Raw genomic sequence first — 20,277 nt, 5'->3', positions numbered from 1 at the left:
TACATACATAGAGGCTTGCAAAAATAATCTAGTAACTGACAGAAATATCATTAAGTTCACAATCATTAGAGGCGGCAAAAATTGAATGGCCTACTAGCGGCAAGTTTGTAAATCCGCCACTGCCCAGGCGCTACATGAGCTAGAGACGGCCCTGATCTCATGAACCCTTACCAATAGTAAGACAATTGAAGTTTTCACAGAAAATGTTTTACTGTTGCTGCAATAAAAAACGTACGCGGTCTTTTCTGCGTAGGTACACAATACTTTTCAAACGTTTAGTCTTCAACCTGAAAAAAATTCTCGCGCTTGCTATGATCGCGCTTTCTTGTATTTGTGCTGTATATTTGTTATACAGCAAGAAAGCGTTTACATCTACTTTTAGTTCTCGAACTGAAAAAAAATTTTCGCGCTCGCTTCGCTCGCGCTTTTTTCCATTTCGTGTCTCTGATTATGTCCAAGAAATCGCGTTCATAAAAACACTTTTTTAACCTTAGTCCTCGACCTGAACAAAAATTTTCGCGCTCGCTTCGCTCGCGCTTTTTTGTTTGGCACACGTTTGTAGTAGGTATATATACGAGAAATTGCGCTCACTCTGCTCGGGCCGTTTTCTACATGAAAACACTTTTCTTAACATTCGTAAAAATTTCGAGCTCGCTACGATCGCGCTTATTGTATTTATACTACTACTTTTAATATTAAAAGAAGATATACGCTACAATATAATATTTTTTGTGACTTGACCACGACTGTGTGACCCCCCCCTGGCACCGAAGCTGGATCCGCCCTTGAATTTATTAAGTAAGTCTTTCAAGAGAAGGCGATTACATACTTTAGTACTGAACATTTAATTGAACTACTTAATAAGGCGTATTCAAGTAATGAAGCAAGTTGTTCCTAAGTTAATTTCTTAGGCCCATTTTAGGACAGATTTATTTTTGCCCTTAATGATGTTAGGGAAAAGAATTTTAATTTTCGGGAGGTTTGTGTTGATAAAATTAGGTTGTTAAATTAGGGAAGGCCTAGCATTGAACGGCAATAGAGTGATAAGATTAAGTAGCTACCTATTTAACTCAAAAAGGCTTAGGGAAGTATGTGGTGACTAAAATTTGCAGAGAAATAAATAATTGGACCGTAGAACATGACTTCAACCAATGGTTGGTTTCTTTTGTCTTATGAAATCTCAGGTATTTTCTTAACTTCCTTCCTTGTGGTCAAACGACTAATCGATCGATTTTTTCGTTTCCAGAATACATCGATTCATTTTCCTTATGAGAAATATTTCGTTCATTCTATGAGGTTTTAACGAATCTACCATCCGTGAACAAAACCAATAGTATCTTGTTTATAGAAACTATACTCGTCAGTTCCTTGTTGTCCTCCAAACGCAAATTCTTGATAAGACTTCTGAATATTCAAGAAAAATTCGCAGAAATTTTTGTGCAAATTTTGTTCTTGACACAGTAATTTCCGATCTCATAATTAGTCGGCAATTAGTCTCCGATATAATTCGCGCGTCTCATTTCCAAAGATAATTTCTTTAGACATCTTGAAGGTTCTTTAGGCAAAATAATTTCAGTTTAAAAGACGCTATTAGCTTATTAATGTTTCAAAAACAAATCGTTGTGAATTTCTTGTTAAGTTTCTAACGAAATATCTCACTAGACTTAATTCAGTTCCAAACAAACTTGTCCGGAAGGCGAGAGTTTGGGCTCCAGATGGAGTTTCCAACTTCATCTTGTAACTATCTGTAATTATCTCCATAGCTTCGGCAACAAATTGACTTTACAGCAGTTAGACAAGTGGATTGACCACAGGGTCAATGAATTGTCCTTTGACATTGTCCAAAGGGCAAGATCTAATTAAATAAAGGCTTAGAACGTGAGAAAGGATATTGAAGCTGAATTAGAAGGCAAGGAATATTTGGTGATGCCAGTGTGTTTAAAGGCATTAAGATAGATTAATCAAATTCAAACACAATTTCAAGTGGTGACTATAAACATAAACGTGTTAAGATTTTTATTTATTAATTCTGACGTTCTTTAAATCATTTGATTAAGGGGAATTTAATGAACAAAGAAATGAAAAAGTTTCGGCTCATCAAACCTCTAATTAGGTGCCCAGTTAGAGATTAAGCAACAACAATCCCACGTCGTTTTGAAAACAGGAGTAGGTATCGTTACATGTGGTACATGTGCTAATTATAATTAATTGCCATGTATTCCTGGTAGGACGATCATGAAAACAATGTACCTTATTAAGGGCACTGACGTCATCCGCGGGAAACATGTTTGGACATCATGATCAGCGAGAAGGACATTAAATCATAACAATAGATGATTCAAAAAGGTAAGAATAATATGCAAATGAAGATGAGGAAATAGAAGCATCGTAAAAGAAGTTAATAAAAACAGTTCGCCCAAAAACAAAGGCCACAAAAGGACAGAATTATCAAGGTGCACATAACTTATTCATGTCCGAGTGTTGCTGACCCACTGACTGAGACACGGACACCGATAGAGCTGTCCTTGAGGCCGAACTGAGAAAATTGGAAAGCAACGTGATTCCTACGCGAATTCCAATAAGTAGGCCACACAGCAATAAGTATTAAGTTACTATTTACTATTGTTCTTTGGTAAACATCGCACCCAACTTCTTGGAAACGCTCCATAGCAGTGAAACTGAATGAGATTCACGAGTAACAACTCAAACTTAGAGCCTGTAGCGGGATAAAGGATGCCTAAACTGAACACAGTGGAATAACAGTAAACTCGGACGGTATTCGCTAAAACAAGTATGATATCGTGAGAAAACAAGTTGTATCGATTACCTTGGCTTGCCTGTTTATCGGTGACCACATCTCGAGATCTATATCTAGACTTACTTGACGGACCAAAAACATGTAGGTACGAGTAGGCTGTAAGTTAGGCCGGTGTTTGACCCGCCGTAGGCGACGCAAACAAGCGGAGCGCATGCGCCAGCCGCGCCGTAAACAGCGGCTCGCTCCCGGCCGAAAACACGTGGACGCTACAACAACCATCACAATCGACACAGATAAATAACAAACCGTCGGCGGCCGCCGCGATCACACCCAGCACCAACACTCGTAGTAATGTGACCGCCATATAAACACAAGCATTTGCACAAAACACTCGGAATTTCTCGATTAGCGGGCTGCGTGGAACACGTACGGCGCAGCCCGCTGCCTCCGGCGCACTGACGCTCCGCTCCGCTCGGCCGCGGCACCGCCCGCCCCGCGCACCCCCGCCAGAGCCTTGTCCATTCAACGCATTTTCTGTCATAAGCAAATCGATAATGGCATTATACTTCCGCTTTGAAGCACGCGCGCTGCATCTAAACTATGTCACGAGGTACATCGCGGGGCGACCGCGCGGCGCCGCTCGCCACCCGCCCACCCGGCGAGCCTTGTATGCGGCCCTAACGTCAATGTCTCTCAAAGCGTCGCCGTAAACTTTACCAAGTTTAAAATGTTTGGAGAGTGGAATTTACAACTTTTATCGTCACGCGTTTGATATTAAAACTACTATGAGCAAATCTAGTAGTTGGTGGTTAATTTAGTATGTAAGAGTGTCACGGCGAGTGTGAATGTGTCGAGTTTACGATATGATATCGGGCGGCATTCGACGAGGCCGCGAGAAGTGCGCTGTCAACATTATAAGTTAGGTTAGGTTAGTTACAGTTGTGCATTGTGACATCATCTTCGGATCAATGCCATTGGTGCACGTTGCGTCATTGCAAATGTATGTTATTAATATAATACATAACACTTTGTATAAACTGAAACTTGTAGCCGTAAATAGGAAGAAGGAAAATTTGCATTTCGTGCATATTATTGACTGAGATAAAAGGTGTTTATAAATGAGAGGTCATTATGTAGGTAGGTGTGGATAACAATAAAATGGCCTACCTGCCAGGAATCGGTAGGTATATCTACGAAGGGAGCTTCAATCCAACGCATATTAATTGTACAACTAATAGCAAATAATAAGAGAACAATTTTAAACATTTAACCTAATAGGTAACCAGCATTTCCAAAATCTGACCTTCCTTTAAACTTTAAAGAATGCAACTTGATATGGAAAAACCGAAAGTCGCGTCAATTATCGTTTGGGGGCGTTTTATACCGGGGGGTTCCCTTCAACAAGGGTTGGCAGATCCTTTGTATCGGCTAACACCCCCAATTGGTTATTATAATATGGTTACGGGTTAATTGGTGACAAGTGCACATGCAGGTAATAAGATTATGGCATGGCATAAGAAATCAGTTTTTAGTAAATTAGTTTGTGGCAAACCATTTTTTAAAAAAATCCTAGTAATTGTTGTTTTTATTTTAAGATAAATTATGGGATGTTATTTTACGGAAATCCATAACATAAAATGCTCAGAAAAATATTTCTTGCAAATTTTGCGTACCAATAAGTCGGGGTTTGGATGTAGGTGTAGTCCTACTCTTACTTATGCAGCGATTCCTGAGAGGTCGACGAGTCAAGATCTCTTGAGGATGACCCGTAGAGAGTCGAAACACGTGTCGTGTGGGTATGGTTTCGGTTTATAGAGAAAAAATTGACTAGCGGAGATGTCGTTACTCAAATAAGACTACATCCTGCATTCAAGACTCGATTTATTGTCTCGCGTAATTTTTCCTAACATTTAGTTGTTAATATTGAGGGTGCTTCTACGCGCTACTACCTAAATAGCAGACCAATCGCAAATCAATCGAATGTCGTTGGAATACGACTTTTTTGTTAGTAGAGGTATACATATAGAGGTATATATTATAACCTGCCGTTCAATTGATAAAGATTTTTGTTACTGCCCTTTCCTGTTCTGTTTAAATTACGAGAAAAACTAGCTGGAAGATTTGAATGGTATTTTCCTTAAAAAATTGAGGAAATATTGAAGTGATTGCCAAATTAAATGATGTGAATGTGATTTTATTGGCAAATTAAGTTCAGTTTGTGAAACTTATGAAATTTATTCCTAATACTCTTTATTCGTGTGCTGGAAGTAGTTATGGGACGCAGGAGAAACCCGAAGCTAGCACCAATTCCAATTCTTAACTTAATTTTTTACCATTTTTTAATTGTTCACTAGTCAATCTTGGCTCGAATGCAGTTTATTAAACACACAGGTACCTTAGGTGTACACCAATTTTAAAAGTTACGAGTATTGTTTCATCCAGCGAAATAACCTGAAGCTTCTTCAGATAAGTAGTAGGTACCAATTGCACACGGTCGTCAGCAGCGATCCTTTTGATACTGATCAATTTGTTACTGTTTGCTAGAGCGAGTAGACCAGAAGAAACATTTGTCTGCCACCTGCGTCCATTACTCCAGAGTGTCGCAGACCAGTGGAATCTCGTATTGAGGAAATGTATGGGCTGACCGCTGACGTCTATCACATAGGCGTGTCGTAATCTGTTTTCGCATTTGCCACATTCAGAAATAGACGAAACCGAAGTTATGTTACGGTTTGCATTTGAAATAAGGGTTTCAGTAAGTATAAAGCCAGTTTTATGTAATGTTACCGAATTAGTAGTAGTAGTACGCGTGCCTGTTCGCGAAGATGCCCACTGAGGTAACCTACCTACTTTCAATAATCACTGTTTCAGGCCAGAGCCCTATATAGCACTGACAGCCAAGAATATCTACCTAGGAACCCAATACTGCAGGCGGCAATTAATTATTTGTGATATGCTTATAAATGATAGTTAATAATTAACGAAGCTTACTATCACGGTCCCATGTTGGGCGCCAATTTTATTCCACTACTCAAAGTGAACTTTCTTTTACTTCATATAGACCTATCAATAACGGGTTCTTACGAAACGACAACAGCTAGGTGCTCGGTTCAGAAGATCTTATCAAGGATTTTATGGAGAAGAACTTCTAGCTCTTTCGCATGTTTTTTTCTGTGCGTCCCTAGTAAACTACGTTTATCCGAAGGCTCACAAATTGCATCCTGCTATGCGTAAAAGGGTTTGTTGTTAAAAAAATTTGTTCAGAAGATCCAATACCATGACTACAATGAGATAACTTGAAGTTATCAGTGGCGGATTTACCGCGTAGTGGGCACTGTCGGCATGTTCACAAGTCGTGAATCACAACTCTGATGTACCTACTTGTGGTTTAACATTTCTTCGTTGAGTTCCACGGGTTGAAAATCCACTAATTCGTTAAAGATGACCAAATGGAATGTAGAATGAATATGAAAACTAGTCCGTAATGTTGGCGCAGTAAGATTTGTTCTGTCCTAATATGTATTGTCCCTTATATACTTCCCTCATGTACTACTATTATACAGGTATGAATTTTAATCAGTGCAAAAAAAAGATACTGGTGGTCCAGAATCAACAACAGAACATATCTGCATCATCAGTAATTTTTTTTTCATTTTTTTATCCGCCCTAAAATTAGCAAAATATGGATACCAACTATACTTAACTAAACCGGTTTCGCGTTGCCGCCGTGCATACTATGACGACTGTGACCGTACAATCGGTAACAAAATAAACATCTTTCGCTATCAATAACTATTATTTTTTGTAGGTATTGAAACACAACAAAATATAAAAATATACGTATCTATAAAACTTATTTTAACTATAAGTTGACAAAGTTTTTGCACCGAATAAAATTCATTCCTGTAAGTATACTGCCTTAAGAATCTTATGGTTTTTCATCCATATTGGATGGATGTGCCTACAACTGTATGAACTTGTATGTATCCAAACTTAAACAAGGATCACAATAGGTAAACGGTAAATAAAACACAAAGTGGAGAAATACAATTTTATTGACGTAAATATATCTGTAGTCATTATAAGGTATTCGTCGGACACTTACATTCCTTACATATAAGGTACAATTTTGTCGTATTTACTATGACTGACAAGTGAAAAGCAACTCTATTGATTGTCAATAGGTTTCAAAATTACCTTCTGGATAAAGGAATACAGGGCTATAAATATTCTATGTTCTAGATATGGCAATGTAGAAAATACTTAAAAGAGGGATATTATGTTGAGAATATTATTAAAATAAACATGAAGTTACTGTTTGTAATATGTATTTAATCCGTTGTCCACACAAGTTCTGTAAAATAGAGTAAAACTAAAACACGTTTATACTGATATCGAACTAAAATTTTTATTTATCTGATAAAAGCACACACTTATCGTCAACTTAACTAAACATCGATTTTAATATTTTCGTATTAAAATCACTGTATACACTGACTTGTGTATAAAAAAAGTTCATTTCTATTTTGTATGTCCTTAATAAAATTTCAAGCGCATCGAAAAGGCTGCGCAAGTCTTGAATGTCTTAAAACTAAAATATAGAAACAAAAACAAATTAAGAACCTTCTCCTTTTCGAAGTCGGTTAAAAACAGAAGGAGCCTATATAAAAATTATATGTATCTTTCACCGATAACTTTTTCATGTCTGACGATGAATACTTTTACAAATTAATAATACCGGCCATATTTTAATGCAACGTGATACCACAGGTGATACTAAAGATATTTTTTTAAAGACACATTTGATTTAATAAAACATTTCTCATCGAAAATATATTTTATGATTACACGGAGTAAGGAAAGTATACCTCTGCAAACTCGCGTAAATATTGGGGATCCATGAATACAAGCAAGATTAAAGAGAAAAGTAATTTTTGGACTCAATCTTTAAAACCAGTACTTTTGACTGTTAGACAAGTTCTGATTTTAACCAAAAATACTCTCAAAATACGTTAAACACACTTTTAGAGTAAAACATCCCCCACACTAGTCGCGAAGTTCCTCTGCGAGGTATTTGGGAAGGCTCATCGGAGCCAATGAGGAGGCAAAGTAACTCAAAGTGCCCCTAAATACTCCTCGTATCCACCTTATCTCGGCCAACTTTGCGAGTAGTGTGGACTGTTATAGACGGCTAAACGAAGTAAATGAAATGGCCCTAAATATCCCACGTCACATCATTATTTTTCCTCTTTTAATCACTCTCGTACAGCTCATGAGTCCACTAGTCAATATAAAATAATGTTCACTATATCCTAGAGTACATAATATAATAAGTCACGTACAATAATAATGTTTAGCGGTCGGAGGATGAGCGGCGTCGGTCGCGTCGCTCGCGGCGCGGGGAGCGCGAGCGGCGTCTGCGCGGGCGACGCTCAGAGCTAGAGTGACGACCTCTGTAGGAGAAATTGGGAGTTGTAGGAATTAAGTCAAGCAAAATTTGTGAAATGCTTGTGATATTTTATTAATGTTTCAATTAAAATCTACAAAGTATGCTTCTAAATAGATTGGAGATAACTTGCAGAATTTCCTGTCATCTTACGGCCGTTCCCTATATTCCATTCCTATTACATTTATGTTATGTTATATTCCAGCATTTTTATCGTCCATTAAACACAACTGTCTCATTTAATTTATATCTCAAGAGGTAGTGAACAAAACAACAGATCAAATATTGGGAAAGGCCGTAAAAGATAATGTATAACAATATTGAAGGTAAATAAATAGCTTTAGGTTCAAAAGATAAATTAATTTTCATGACTCTTACGCATTTATAAATTTCAGTTTTAAAATGCCTTTAGCTAAAGCCTTACAAATTTGTTACTACGACAAAATATTAAACCATTTGTATAAAAAATACTTCAAGGAGTATCACATTTATACAATAATTATTTAGTAAATAAATAATCTAACACACTAACCTGGAGCTACTCCGTCTCCTGCGGTCCCTGTCTGAGGAGCGTCGTCGTCTCTTCTCGTGCTCCGAGTCAGAACTGTCAGAGTCGGACGATTCACGCTTCTTCTTAGCTTGAACTGTACATAATAGAAGTTATTATATTATTATTATTATAACAATATTACTTTCGGATTTATATTTATAAAAAATCGGGTAACTAAAAGGCGTATTCGCGAACAAAAAGTTCTGTACCGTTACCAATTTTTCGCAGAAAAATAACAAAATAAGTATTAGGTTTATGATAGGATAGCTCTATTAAATATTGATTTTATAGCTTTTATTACTTGTCGATAAGCCGTAAATTGAAATTCATCCCATTTGAAACTTAACTATATGGCTGTCACAGTTCGAAACTTGCTAAAATTATGTTTATTTTTATAACTACTAAGAAACTCACCTGCAGCCTGTTTGTTCTCCCTGTCGCGCTGTCTGGACTTGATGAGGCGAACTATCTCCATCAGCTCTTTGCGAGCCTCATTACGTTCATCTTCTTGCTGCAGGAGATAAAAAAAAACGTTGAGAGTGGGAATAGGAAAGCTTGGAACAGGTATAAAATAGATATAACTCATAGGGCGATTGTGTATTGCGATATGAAATTAGTTGCGAATTGCTACTAAGTTTGGGGGTACCTGTAAACTGTACCATCGTTAATACTATCTAATTGTGTGAATACTTACACCTACCTTCTTCTTGTCGTCATCTTGCGGTGTGCGCTCGCCACTCTTCTCTCGCGTCTCTGTCACTGATTGCTTACGATCGCGGGACTTAGATCTAATAATTAAAACATGATTACATAGTAAGTTAATAAATAAAAAAGTTGGTAATGAAGCCTTTTCTGTACAAATGTATACATGTGTCGGTGTACTTTCTTTTCAGAACATTTTTTTATGTCAGTTGAAAAGTTTTTGGTGGTTAGGGATCATTAACCTGCTTCTGTAATTTTAATTACCAGTACATACCTATTTTTAATTTGCTACAAACTTAGTTAAAAAAGTAATGGTTGTTCAATCGATTCCGTCGTTTGAACAATTTTAAGTTAATTTTACCTAAGCGCCTAAGCCTTACCTCTCTTTAGCCGGCGACGGAGTACGCGACCGTCTCCTCTTCTTATCCTTATCATCGTCCCTAGCCTTACTCCTATCATCATCTCTACTCTTCTCACTTCTCCCACGCTCCTTACTCTTGTCCCTCTGCTCAGATCTCTCTCTCCTCTGTCGGTCATTCCTCCTGTAATCTGAATGCTTACGATCCCTATCTTCTCTTTCACTTCTCTGCTCTGAATGTTTACGAACCCTGTCATCTTTCTCATTCCTCTGCTCAGAATTCTTACGGTCTCTTTCGCTTCTCTTATTATCATCGTCCTTATCATTCTTCTGCTCAGAGTTTTTACGTTGTCTTTCCTCTTTTTCGTTTCTCGGTTCGGACATTTCAGATAGTTTCCTAAGTCTTTCTTCTTTATCTTTATTGTCTGGTTTACGAGATCTTTCGTCTTTTTCGTTCTTAGCCTCTGAAGGTTTGCGGCCCCTGTCCTCCTTGTCGTTTCTTTGTTCCGAATGTTTACGATCCCTGTCGTCTTTTTCACTTCTGAAGCGATCGCGTCTGTCATCTTTTTCTTTTTCCTTCTCCTTTTCTCCTAAACGTGATTTTACTGTTTCGCGGCGATCTGGACGCTCCGGTTCTTTCCTGGGGTAATTAATATCTTCTTGAAAAATTGTTTAAAATTTTCGTTTTGGGACATTGTACCTTAAAACTTTGGGTGGCACTAGATTGGTTAAAGATATTTGAAACACACAAACCTTTGCTCCTTCTTCTCCCCCCTATTAAACGTGCTCCTCAACAGACTGAAAGGATCGTAGTCATCCTTGGCCTTATCCTCATGATGTCCCTTAGCGAGGCCTTCCGACACGTTGGCCACGGCTGAGGACAGCTTGGGAGCCGCGTAGCCCACGGTGGACGAGAGGCCTTCACGGCGACGAGGGGGACCTTCGCGGGCGTCGCGAGTGTCGCGGCTGAATGCTGCGTCTCTGGGGGTGGACATTAGATTATATTGTAGTGTAATAGGTGGGTTTATGAAAATACAACAGTAAACATGTTTTTTATTGGTTCTGATTTTTTTTGTGATAGCACATTATTAATAAAAGCACTTGAAGTATGTTTACTTCGATTTGAGAAGAAGGGTAAGTGCAGTGGGACATAAAAATGCTGATGATGATGAATTGTTACTTTCAATAGTTATGCCTTTAGGCCAATACAAATACAGTTTGTGCCAATTGACTTTTCAATTCAGAAACTAGCCATTAGCCACCCAGTAGCCATCTTTGGCCAAGCTAAGCTTCTCGACAATATTGGTATGGAGATATGCGTAAGGAAACAATAGCCAGCAGATACCTTTAGAAATGCAAAGTTAAATGACGCGAAATGTGTTTGATGCAAATGCGTACGTAAATACAGTGAAATAATTTTTAAAATGGGTTCTGTAGTTACGGAGCCTTTAGGGTACAAATATACAATAAAAAGTTTCCTCATTATTACATTAGTATAAAGAAGACGTCGTGAAACCCTACTAACCTCTGCTGATCATGCTTAGGGTTGACTCCTAACGCCATGGCCAGCATGTCGGCCCTGTTCTCCGGCGTCGGCCGCCGAGCGTCGCGACGTCGCTCCGGCTTCTCCACTGTCTTGCGTTTGTTAGACGAATCCTCTGAGAAAGTAGTAGATAAATTATTAATTTTATTATTCAAGAAGTAAGATTAAACTATTAAAACATATTTCACATTTAAATAGATAAGTCATGATAAACATATTCTAAACATGCACAATCGGTAAATAAATAAATGAAACCAAAAAGTACGAATGTATTTGCCTCGTCAGACTGTGGGGTAAAAATAATAGTCACACACACTTTTTAGAATACATAAAAATATGTAAAATAATAGTAATTGAATAACATTAAAAAGTGTTTTCTCACAACAATAGTACAACAAAAAAATCCATGCATTTTTCGAAGCTTTTATAACATTTGCTGACATTTTCAATCGTAACAAATGATCAAATAATTGAAATCAAACTACTAATTTACCAACTTTTTCATCAACATTAGTACATAATATGTATGTTTATTATAATACATAGTCTGCGTTTCCATCACCTCTTTTCTCTAACCATTGTTTTTCCAACATACATTATTGTCCAAAACTATAACATACAATAAATAAAGCCTGTAGATAACATTGGTACATGTAGGACATAAGGTTAAGCTTAAGTCCAGCCTGCAGTTGGCAACTGTCCAGTTATGGGCAACTGTCTAATGATGTGGTAATTATTACCGTCATGTTCAATGTCCTCTTCGAAATCCAACGCGTTGTAATCAATCTTCTCGTGGCGAGAACGGTCTGAAAACGTCAGAAGTATTAGTAAAAGTACAGCTCTTGTTAGAAATAGAATTAATGCATTTAATAATTTTCTATGATATGATACTGCTAGTTATTATAAATCCGGAAGTTTGTAAAGATGTATGTTTATTACTCTTTCACGTAAAAACACTTAATGGCCGTCCCCACTTTCATATCTATCTAATTGGTCTGCCTGCTAAAGATAGAATTTTGACATTTGCCTTACAACAGTAATGTCAAATTCCTGTGTCTATTAAGCAAAACAATACATAGATAAAATTTTGGGAAAGGCCATACATACATTTTGACATCACACATTACAATAAAATAAAAGTAATTTTATCCATGTGCAGTAAGTTGTTCCTTCAGTATGCGTTAAACCAACCACCGAATTACTCCTACTACTAACCAATGGTAGAATCGCATTCCCCTTCCTCTTTCTCCTCGGGGTCATTGACCGGAGTGTTGCCACCGTCATCAGCATCACCTGAAAAGTATTAGTGTTGCCATGCTTTTATTTTAAGGTTTTATGTTTAGGAAATGATGTTTGAAAAAGTAAAATTATTTTTTAAAATTATTTGGAGATTACATTATGTATCTATTTATTTATCTAATCTGAAAGAGTGTTCAGTGGTAATAAAGATTATTATGTTTTTACATAATACATAATCATTGTGTTTTCCTATAAATAAATAAAGGACAGAAACATTTTCAGACGTAAAAGTAATGTTCAGTTCAATACAATTCATCCATTATAAGAGTATAAGTTTTGCAGTTCTGTTTCAAAATCTACTATCTTTACAATTAAGTGATCATTTCAATATAAATGTCGACTGAAATATAAAGCAATAGTCATGAGAAACGTTTCACTAATTCTATGTTTAAACTCACGGCTCTGCTGCCTCTCAATCTCTTTCTTCTTAGAAGACTCTTGTTGTTCCTTCTCTCTCTCTTGCTCGGCGCGCTGTAAATGTTTTGATTTGTGATCCTATTGTAACATTTAAGAGAATTATAAATACATATATTTTTTTTGTGTGAGTAGAATAATAATGCCATGATGATTTTTGATGATGTGCTAAAGAATCTAAAGCCAAGAAATGTGTAAATTAAAGAAAATAGTTTCTTATTACATAAATTAAGAAAGACAAGGTTACAATTTCAATTAATTTACATCATGATTGCTTTTTGAGAAGCTACTTATATCAAGATCTTATACTGTATTTTTTGGAAACAAAATTTCATCTAGAACAACCTTATGTAAGCCCTTATCCAAACTAATATTATAAAGTGAGGTAATGTGAAAGTAACTCTGTCTGTCTTTTCTTCACGCCTAAACTCCTGAACCGATTTGTGTGAAATTTGGTACAGACATAGTTTGGAACTTGAGAAACGACATAGGATAGTTTTAATTACAAAAAAAGAATAAAAATATTTCGGACATATAGTGCCATCTATTGATCAAACCAAAAATCTGCTGGAAGTCACTATTCCACGCGAACGAAGTCGCGGGCAAAAGCTAGTATATAATATAAGTTGTATTTCTCAAAAAGCCCTGGTCATTTAGTATTCCTATCCTTGTATTCACAGCTAGGTCAGCACCATTTGATAACTTTGAATGGAAAATGTGATTTAACCACACATAAATAACGCCCAATATACCTCAAACTCAGACAGCTTGATGATGCGTCGCTGCGCCTGCCGCCAGTGAGGCGGCGTCACCGAGCGCGAGCGGGACCGCGAGCGAGACGGCGTGCGGTAACGCTGTGAATATATTAGTATTGATACTGTACTAATATTATATGTTTAAGGGGTACTTACAAAAATGCGTCAAAAAGTCACGTTATTTAGAAATGTCATAGGCTATATTTTATTCTGGTTCGGACATAGGACTTGTAAATATCAAAAAATTCTGGAAAGATCAAGACGAAAAATACATCTACTATTTGCTAAAACGTTGAGTTATTAACTCTTTGACTAATAATCTAGAAATTAATTAAAAGGTTTTAAAAAGTGGACTACAAAACTAAGAATATGCGGATCACTATCGTTGAATTATGTCTTATTATACATAGATAGTCTATATTTAAATTAATTGCGTCTAGGAAAAAACCTAACAATAAACAAAGAATTAGTATAATACAGACTTTGCCCTCTATTCTGAAATCAGTAATATATTGAGTCGGCGTGGCATACTTTAATTAATTACCTCTTATATTAGCAATTCATTACTGATAGATAAAATTAACGTTATTATAATATCATGAATGACTTACAAATACGCCCCGCCCCTTAATGACACGCCCACTGCGCGTGTATGAGCGATGTTCTCTCTCACGATACCTCATCCTTTCGGAAAAAATATTAAATAAAATAAGGAAATGTTACAACCTTTTGTTAAGGCATAAATAATACAAAGTAGTATAGAGGAAGATGTCGGTTCTATTACATTGATATTTGAAGACTAAAGAGAAAATAAAAACATCAAATACTGAAGCCACTTACATCAAAAAACGACAGAAACTGTGAAATAAAATTGAAATGGGACATTTACTTTACAACACCATAACTAACTTATAAAATAAATCCTTTCAACAACCTTCCAAAATTATTTATTTTACACTTAGCGCAAAAAGTTGCCCCAACATTGCGCAAAATCTTGCGCTACTTTGCGCTAAATAATTTTAAGATTACCTATTAATTCGCTCCTCCTGACTTAAAACTTATCAATACATTACCTCTCGCGATCCCTTCTGTCAGTCCTCTGATCATCCTGGTCCCTCCCTCCTCTCATGAGGAACCTGTTAGTGGGGACATCGGGTATCTCTCTAGGGTCTATCTTGGTGGTGGAAACGAGGGGGTGAGAAGGTGCCTCCGGTTCCTCGTCCTCGTCTCCTGAGCCGGAGTGGCGCCTGTAATGTATTATTATAGTGTAATTTGTGTTTTAGAGTTTTTATGAATACACACTTAACGCTCAATCCTTCTCCGTGTGAGAGGGGCCTGTGCGTTGCAGTGGGACGATAAAAAGGCTGTAACTTAACTTTTAAATGAATACATAGTTTGACAGATCTTTGACTTATGGAAAGTTAGTCCGTTTTATTTTGGCCAAGTTGGCTTTTTATTTGGATACAAATATATATTTAATACCCAGCCGATTTGGGCTTTATACATTAAATAAAAATTTTATTCATTTAATGACATACTGCATTGTACATAGGTTGTTGTAGAAATGATTTTTTAAATATGTACCTTGCACTATGTAAGCATCGATAAGGAATGTCAAAGGTGAAGGAAATTAGAGGTTGCTAAAAATAATATATAATTAATACATGGTAATTTTTGAGATAACAAAGTATCTTATCTCTGAACCGTAAAAGGTTTTTGCCTATCAAATTAACTTAGCGGAATTCCTAGGTCAACCTTATCTAATTTATTTACCTCAAATGAGTACCTAAGCATAAATTCTCAATTTATATGTATAGCCTATGTCCATCAAGTACATTAACACTATTTTATCTATCTTATGTTCATAATTTATAGGACTACTTGATTAAATTTATTTGTTTAGTAACACGTGTATAATATTAAAATAATTTAATTAAGTACCATTCAGCTGTCAAATTTGCAAGTCAGTTTAATGCGAAACATATCAGTTAAGTTTATTTACATAAGATAAAAACTATTAAAATGAACAAATCTTTATTATTATTTAATTCTAATACATTCATAGGAGTTGTTCTGATATGATTTTATCAATTTTAATTTGAATCGAATGCTTTTATCCCACGCACAAATAATCTAACCCGGAACTACAATTTGCGTCAGTAAACCGAAAACAAAAAAATTAAAATATTTCAAATTCACGTGTAAATCGAAGACGCGATCAATAACCTATTACTCAACAGCATTAGTTTTAATAAATTAATGAATTGTTTAGCAAATTCGCTAGTGACATTCCCACGATACAATTGGATGGGCGATAGTTTTCGATCTATGGTACAAATATAATTCCAAAAATCCTATTGCATTATACAAATGATCAGCTTTCACGCAATTATTTATTTAGGTCTCAAATTGGTCACGTCTGAATTGCGATTATTTGATAAAAAGGTCATCATCTCACCAATTTGATTCGTTTACAAAATAATGAGCCTACTCAAAAATGTATGAACGTGTATCTGACTCTTTTAAATGGTTTTTGTACTAAAACCTTGAAAATTGTAACTCTCAACTAATGTGTGAACGCACAGCTGTAAGAATTGACCGCATCGATCGAAGCGAAGGTAGCGAAGAACACTTTAATTTTATATACAATTTCAAACCTGGCTCAATGTAAAAAACTATTCGCCTTACTACAAAAAGTACACAACACATGTTTAAGGGAAATTCGTGACAACGTTTATGCTTCGTGAATATGCATTTGTGCTACCCGCCAGCGAATTTCGCTTACCGTTCCGGGCACTCAGTAATTGCACTCTGAGCCGGGCTAAGCAAAGTAGTTATTCGATATTTTGATCTCTTTTTAAGTGTTTGATGTTGTTTATCCATACCTCTTCTTCTTCTTTTCCTTCTTGTCCTTCTTCTTCTTCTTATCTTTCTTATGAGAGTGCTCAGACTCAGCATCGCTTTCAGCTTTTTGTTCCTTCTCTTGTTTACGTTTCTTTGCTGTGGAAGAATATTAAGTTAGTAACCTTTAACCTTTATAACATTGGTTTACATAAACATTAATAAAATATACACAACTGAGTTTGGTACCCCGATAAAATATAGCCCACGTTACCTGGGGACAGTGCAGCTTACAAGAAAACCAAACAGACAGACATGTGTTGTTGGGGAGTTTGTTGCACTACCTTTTCTTCCCAGCAATAACACATAGGAAGTGGTGCAGGGTGGGCGTTACGGGGACTGTCTTTGTGTATTTTTGGGCGTTCAAAAAGTGCTGACTTTCAGCCTAATTTGATTAACTGATTTAGATTTTTTGACACACTGATAAATCAGCCGCATACGTTTAGACTGGAGGTTTAACCGACCCCAACTTAGCTGGGAAAAAGTTCGGGACATGATGATGTTTTGACTCACCGCTGAGCCTGACCAGCTGTCCACAGTTGGTGACGCAGACGTCCTGCAGAGGCCGCGCGTTGCGGTCCACGGGCAGCGCCTCCAGCTGCCGCACCAGCGTCGCGCCGCCGATAACGTGACCAAACACTACGTGCACACTGTACGACAAAGAGAATCATGTTGAAAGGCTTGCAAATAATTTCTATAAATTCTTGAAAATCAATCTTATGCCTTGAAAGATAGGAATCATATTAAAAAGATCAATAATCCAGTTTAGATCACAGTGAACAAGTTTGATGAGAGTTGAACTGTGAGTATTGTGGCTCACTGGATAATATTGGACGGTAACACTTGACTTTGGATTTGGTGAGGCAATTGAATAAGAAACAATTAATAAAATATAAAAGTAAATACTCACTTGTCGAGATGCGGCGCCGGCTGTGTGGTTCTACAACACACAGAACACAAACAATGATAGCGGGCGAGCTGCGCAGGAGCCGCGGCCGCCGACAGCGACCTCTACACAACGCATACACAACACGTTTCATAACTGTATACACCCTATGTAGAGATTTGCTGTAGATCCTATAGTGTAGGAGATATGGTACATTGTTCGAATGTCATAACAGTGTGGACACCCTATGTGTAGCTTTTTTTTTTTAAACTAAAAACCGTCGTTATCCGTCATAGGCCTTTTATGTGCCAGGGCCGCGGTATCTCTTTCGAACAACCCGCAGCCCCGGCAGATTCTATGTGTAGCTGCTATAGATTCTATAGTAAGTGTAAGAGATATGAGATCGCTAGACCCCAGATAGTATGATAGAGTCCTCATTGTATGATGCCTATATGGTCTACGGCAGCCAGTGAATACTATATTTGAACAAATGATGCACGAGTGTCCACATAGTAATAAGTGCAGCCTGAGAATTGCAATAAATGGAAATAGGTGAGATGTAGAACTGGAGGAGCATAATAATTCTGGTAATAACTCCAATCAACTGTAGAGGCCAGATGATGAGATTTATCAGTATTAAACTACCAGTCATTTAGATAATGACTCCTATGATATTGAAAATGTACCTAAATGGATGTGAAAATATGCTGTTGTTGTTGTATATGGGAAGTTGTGGAGGCTTAATGGCTAAGCACCAGCATCTCAAGAACTAGTGTGCAGGTTCTGATATCAGGTCAAACAAGTACAGATTTAACCAATCTGCCTTGAGCAAGCGTAGTGATTAAAGCTCGTTCCTTCTCTTCATAAGAAGAGGCCTTAACCTTGCCGTGGGACTGTAAAGAGATGATGATGAAAGGAATCTCTAAACTTTTGTTTGTGAGCTGCTGTACCCTGAGAGAGTTTTATTTCAATAAACTAGTATGTATCTGGATCTTGATCGTATCATTTCTCTCTAAGACACAATCCTAAACCCAGTCTAGTATGAATTCATTTCATAAGCTGCATTATTTACTGTATTTTCATAACAAACTAGATTTAAATAAGCATATCCACGTAACAATTGCCACAGCCCAGTTTTTTCATATCAATATGCTTGCATAAATTAGTATTTGCTTCATAACACAAGTGTATCTGGGACATTTTCTAGTAAAAAAACTTTTATGCTAGGTGGAAATAAGAATCTGACTGCTACCAAAAAATCTTTCTTCTCAGGGTTATTACTGAGTGCAAGGGATAAGATGTTTGGCAGATTTTATCTCATATTTACATAGATAGGTCAGCCAACTTTAACATATTGGAAAATAGCAAGCTGGTACATGAAGTGTGACTCTTCATTTTATGTGGAGTTAAACTCCCCTTACCCATGTCCTCAACAACTTACATAAAGAATTGGGAACCATTTGTGTCTTTGCCCCTGTTTGCCATAGACAACAAATATGGCCGATCATGCTGCAGCTCAAACGTCTCATCTGAAAATATAACAGAATTACATTAAAAATCAATCAAAGATCCACAGAACAACCATTATTACAAGATTTTGCAGGATCTGATAAAGGCATCAGTTATTATAAGTAGTCAGAGCTCAGAAAGTATGAGAATCAGTCTTTCCAATGGATACATACCTTCAAAAGTACCACCGTAGATAGATTCCCCACCAGTTCCATTAGCATTGGTGAAGTCTCCACCCTGGATCATGAAGTCCTTCACCACTCTGTGGAATAGCATGCCCTGAGGAAGACAAATATAAATATTATTAGCATTAATAAGCAGTAGAATTGATTGAGAAGTGAGTAATCTGAGCGATCTGGGAGTGAAGCACAAGGTGTGCAGAGGACTCGGGAATTTTTCATGAAAAATATGCTACCAAACCCTTGGAAGTTGCAATATTGTTAAATGAATCAGAACATTTGTAGCCAAACTGTTTTAATTTCCACTATTATTCTCAACCGGTGATTAGACTCTGCAGAGTAGCAGACTCTTCAGTAAGAAAGTAGACCATAAAGAAATAAACAGCGCTACAAATTGTAGTAAAATCTTCTTCGTCTAACCTTATACGTCAACGGTTTTCCGGTATTCTTCCCAATACCCAAGTCTCCGGCGCATAACGCACGGAAATTCTCCGCAGTCTTCGGAGCGATGTCATTGAACAACTCGAAGACCAAGCGGCCAGAAGGCAAGCCCCCTATTGATATGTCCATGAACACGCGAAACCGGGCCGCTTTCTCGTCCCCGTCCACCGTCATTTTAACACTTTTTATAAATCACACGTAAAGGAAACACAATTTGAATCAATTTAAAGATATTTCCCTTCAAAATACAACGTTAAAGTTGGCAATTTAGTTATTTTCCCAATTGAAACTGAAATTCGATTGAAAGAATCTACGACAGCGACAAACAGCAGAAGCAGAAAATTATTTTTTTCTGTTCCTGTCAAACTAAAACTGACAACAGTGTTTCCACTTTTTAAGTGACAGAACTGACGATAATCGAACTTTCTTTTCATTTCAGTCGCTGCTTGTGGTAATTTTCAGGTTTTTACTTGTAAGCCTGTTTACACAAAACACTTGTACCGAAATGTATAGGTTTTAGGTAAGCTTTGAGTAAG

The 20,277-nt window shown here is 37.0% G+C and overlaps 2 protein-coding genes across 5 annotated transcripts in view; both read right to left on the bottom strand.

The window, feature by feature from the left end:
- The window catches only part of LOC110382330 (protogenin A), a 113,125-nt gene extending 109,885 nt beyond the window's left edge, over positions 1–3,240 (bottom strand). For both annotated transcript variants that reach the window (XM_064037765.1, XM_064037766.1), the window contains exon 1: positions 3,065–3,240. In XM_064037765.1, the coding sequence (XP_063893835.1) occupies positions 3,065–3,122 (58 nt within the window). In that variant the 5' untranslated portion in view covers positions 3,123–3,240. The remainder of the gene's footprint in view (positions 1–3,064) is intronic.
- Positions 3,241–7,075: 3,835 nt separating this feature from the next.
- LOC110378256 (peptidyl-prolyl cis-trans isomerase G) lies at positions 7,076–20,110 on the bottom strand. Of its 3 annotated transcripts, none has more exons than XM_064037775.1 (19): positions 19,721–20,110; positions 19,295–19,400; positions 19,054–19,141; positions 17,637–17,666; positions 17,240–17,376; positions 16,711–16,825; positions 14,899–15,072; positions 14,437–14,509; positions 13,823–13,924; positions 13,055–13,151; positions 12,573–12,650; positions 12,098–12,163; positions 11,340–11,472; positions 10,568–10,795; positions 9,837–10,454; positions 9,449–9,542; positions 9,169–9,265; positions 8,737–8,848; positions 7,076–8,211 (listed from the first exon to the last, which is right to left on the bottom strand). In XM_064037775.1, exons 1-19 carry the CDS (start codon positions 19,913–19,915, stop codon positions 8,112–8,114), a joined length of 2,643 nt encoding a protein of 880 aa, XP_063893845.1. In that variant the 5' UTR covers positions 19,916–20,110; the 3' UTR covers positions 7,076–8,111. The 3 variants fall into 3 exon arrangements, with proteins under 3 accessions (XP_063893845.1, XP_063893846.1, XP_063893847.1); XM_064037776.1 differs by having other exon boundaries at positions 9,455–9,542; XM_064037777.1 differs by having other exon boundaries at positions 13,055–13,127; positions 19,721–20,109.
- Positions 20,111–20,277: the final 167 nt, after the last annotated feature.

The sequence above is a fragment of the Helicoverpa armigera genome, chromosome 14, assembly GCF_030705265.1.
Source record: "Helicoverpa armigera isolate CAAS_96S chromosome 14, ASM3070526v1, whole genome shotgun sequence".
Classification (NCBI taxonomy): domain Eukaryota; kingdom Metazoa; phylum Arthropoda; class Insecta; order Lepidoptera; family Noctuidae; genus Helicoverpa; species Helicoverpa armigera.
The sequence above is the reverse complement of the archived record's forward strand: the minus strand, read 5'-3'. Positions and strand labels throughout refer to the sequence as shown.

Coding starts and splice junctions, on each gene's coding strand:
- LOC110378256 (XM_064037775.1), bottom strand. CDS start 19,915: ATGACGGTGGACGGGGACGAGAAAGCGGCCCGGTTTCGCGTGTTCATG. Junction 19,401..19,720: donor GAAAACCGTTGACGTATAAG/GTTAGACGAAGA, acceptor TGTCTTCCTCAG/GGCATGCTATTCCACAGAGT. Junction 13,152..13,822: donor TCAAGCTGTCTGAGTTTGAG/GTATATTGGGCG, acceptor ATGTTACAATAG/GATCACAAATCAAAACATTT.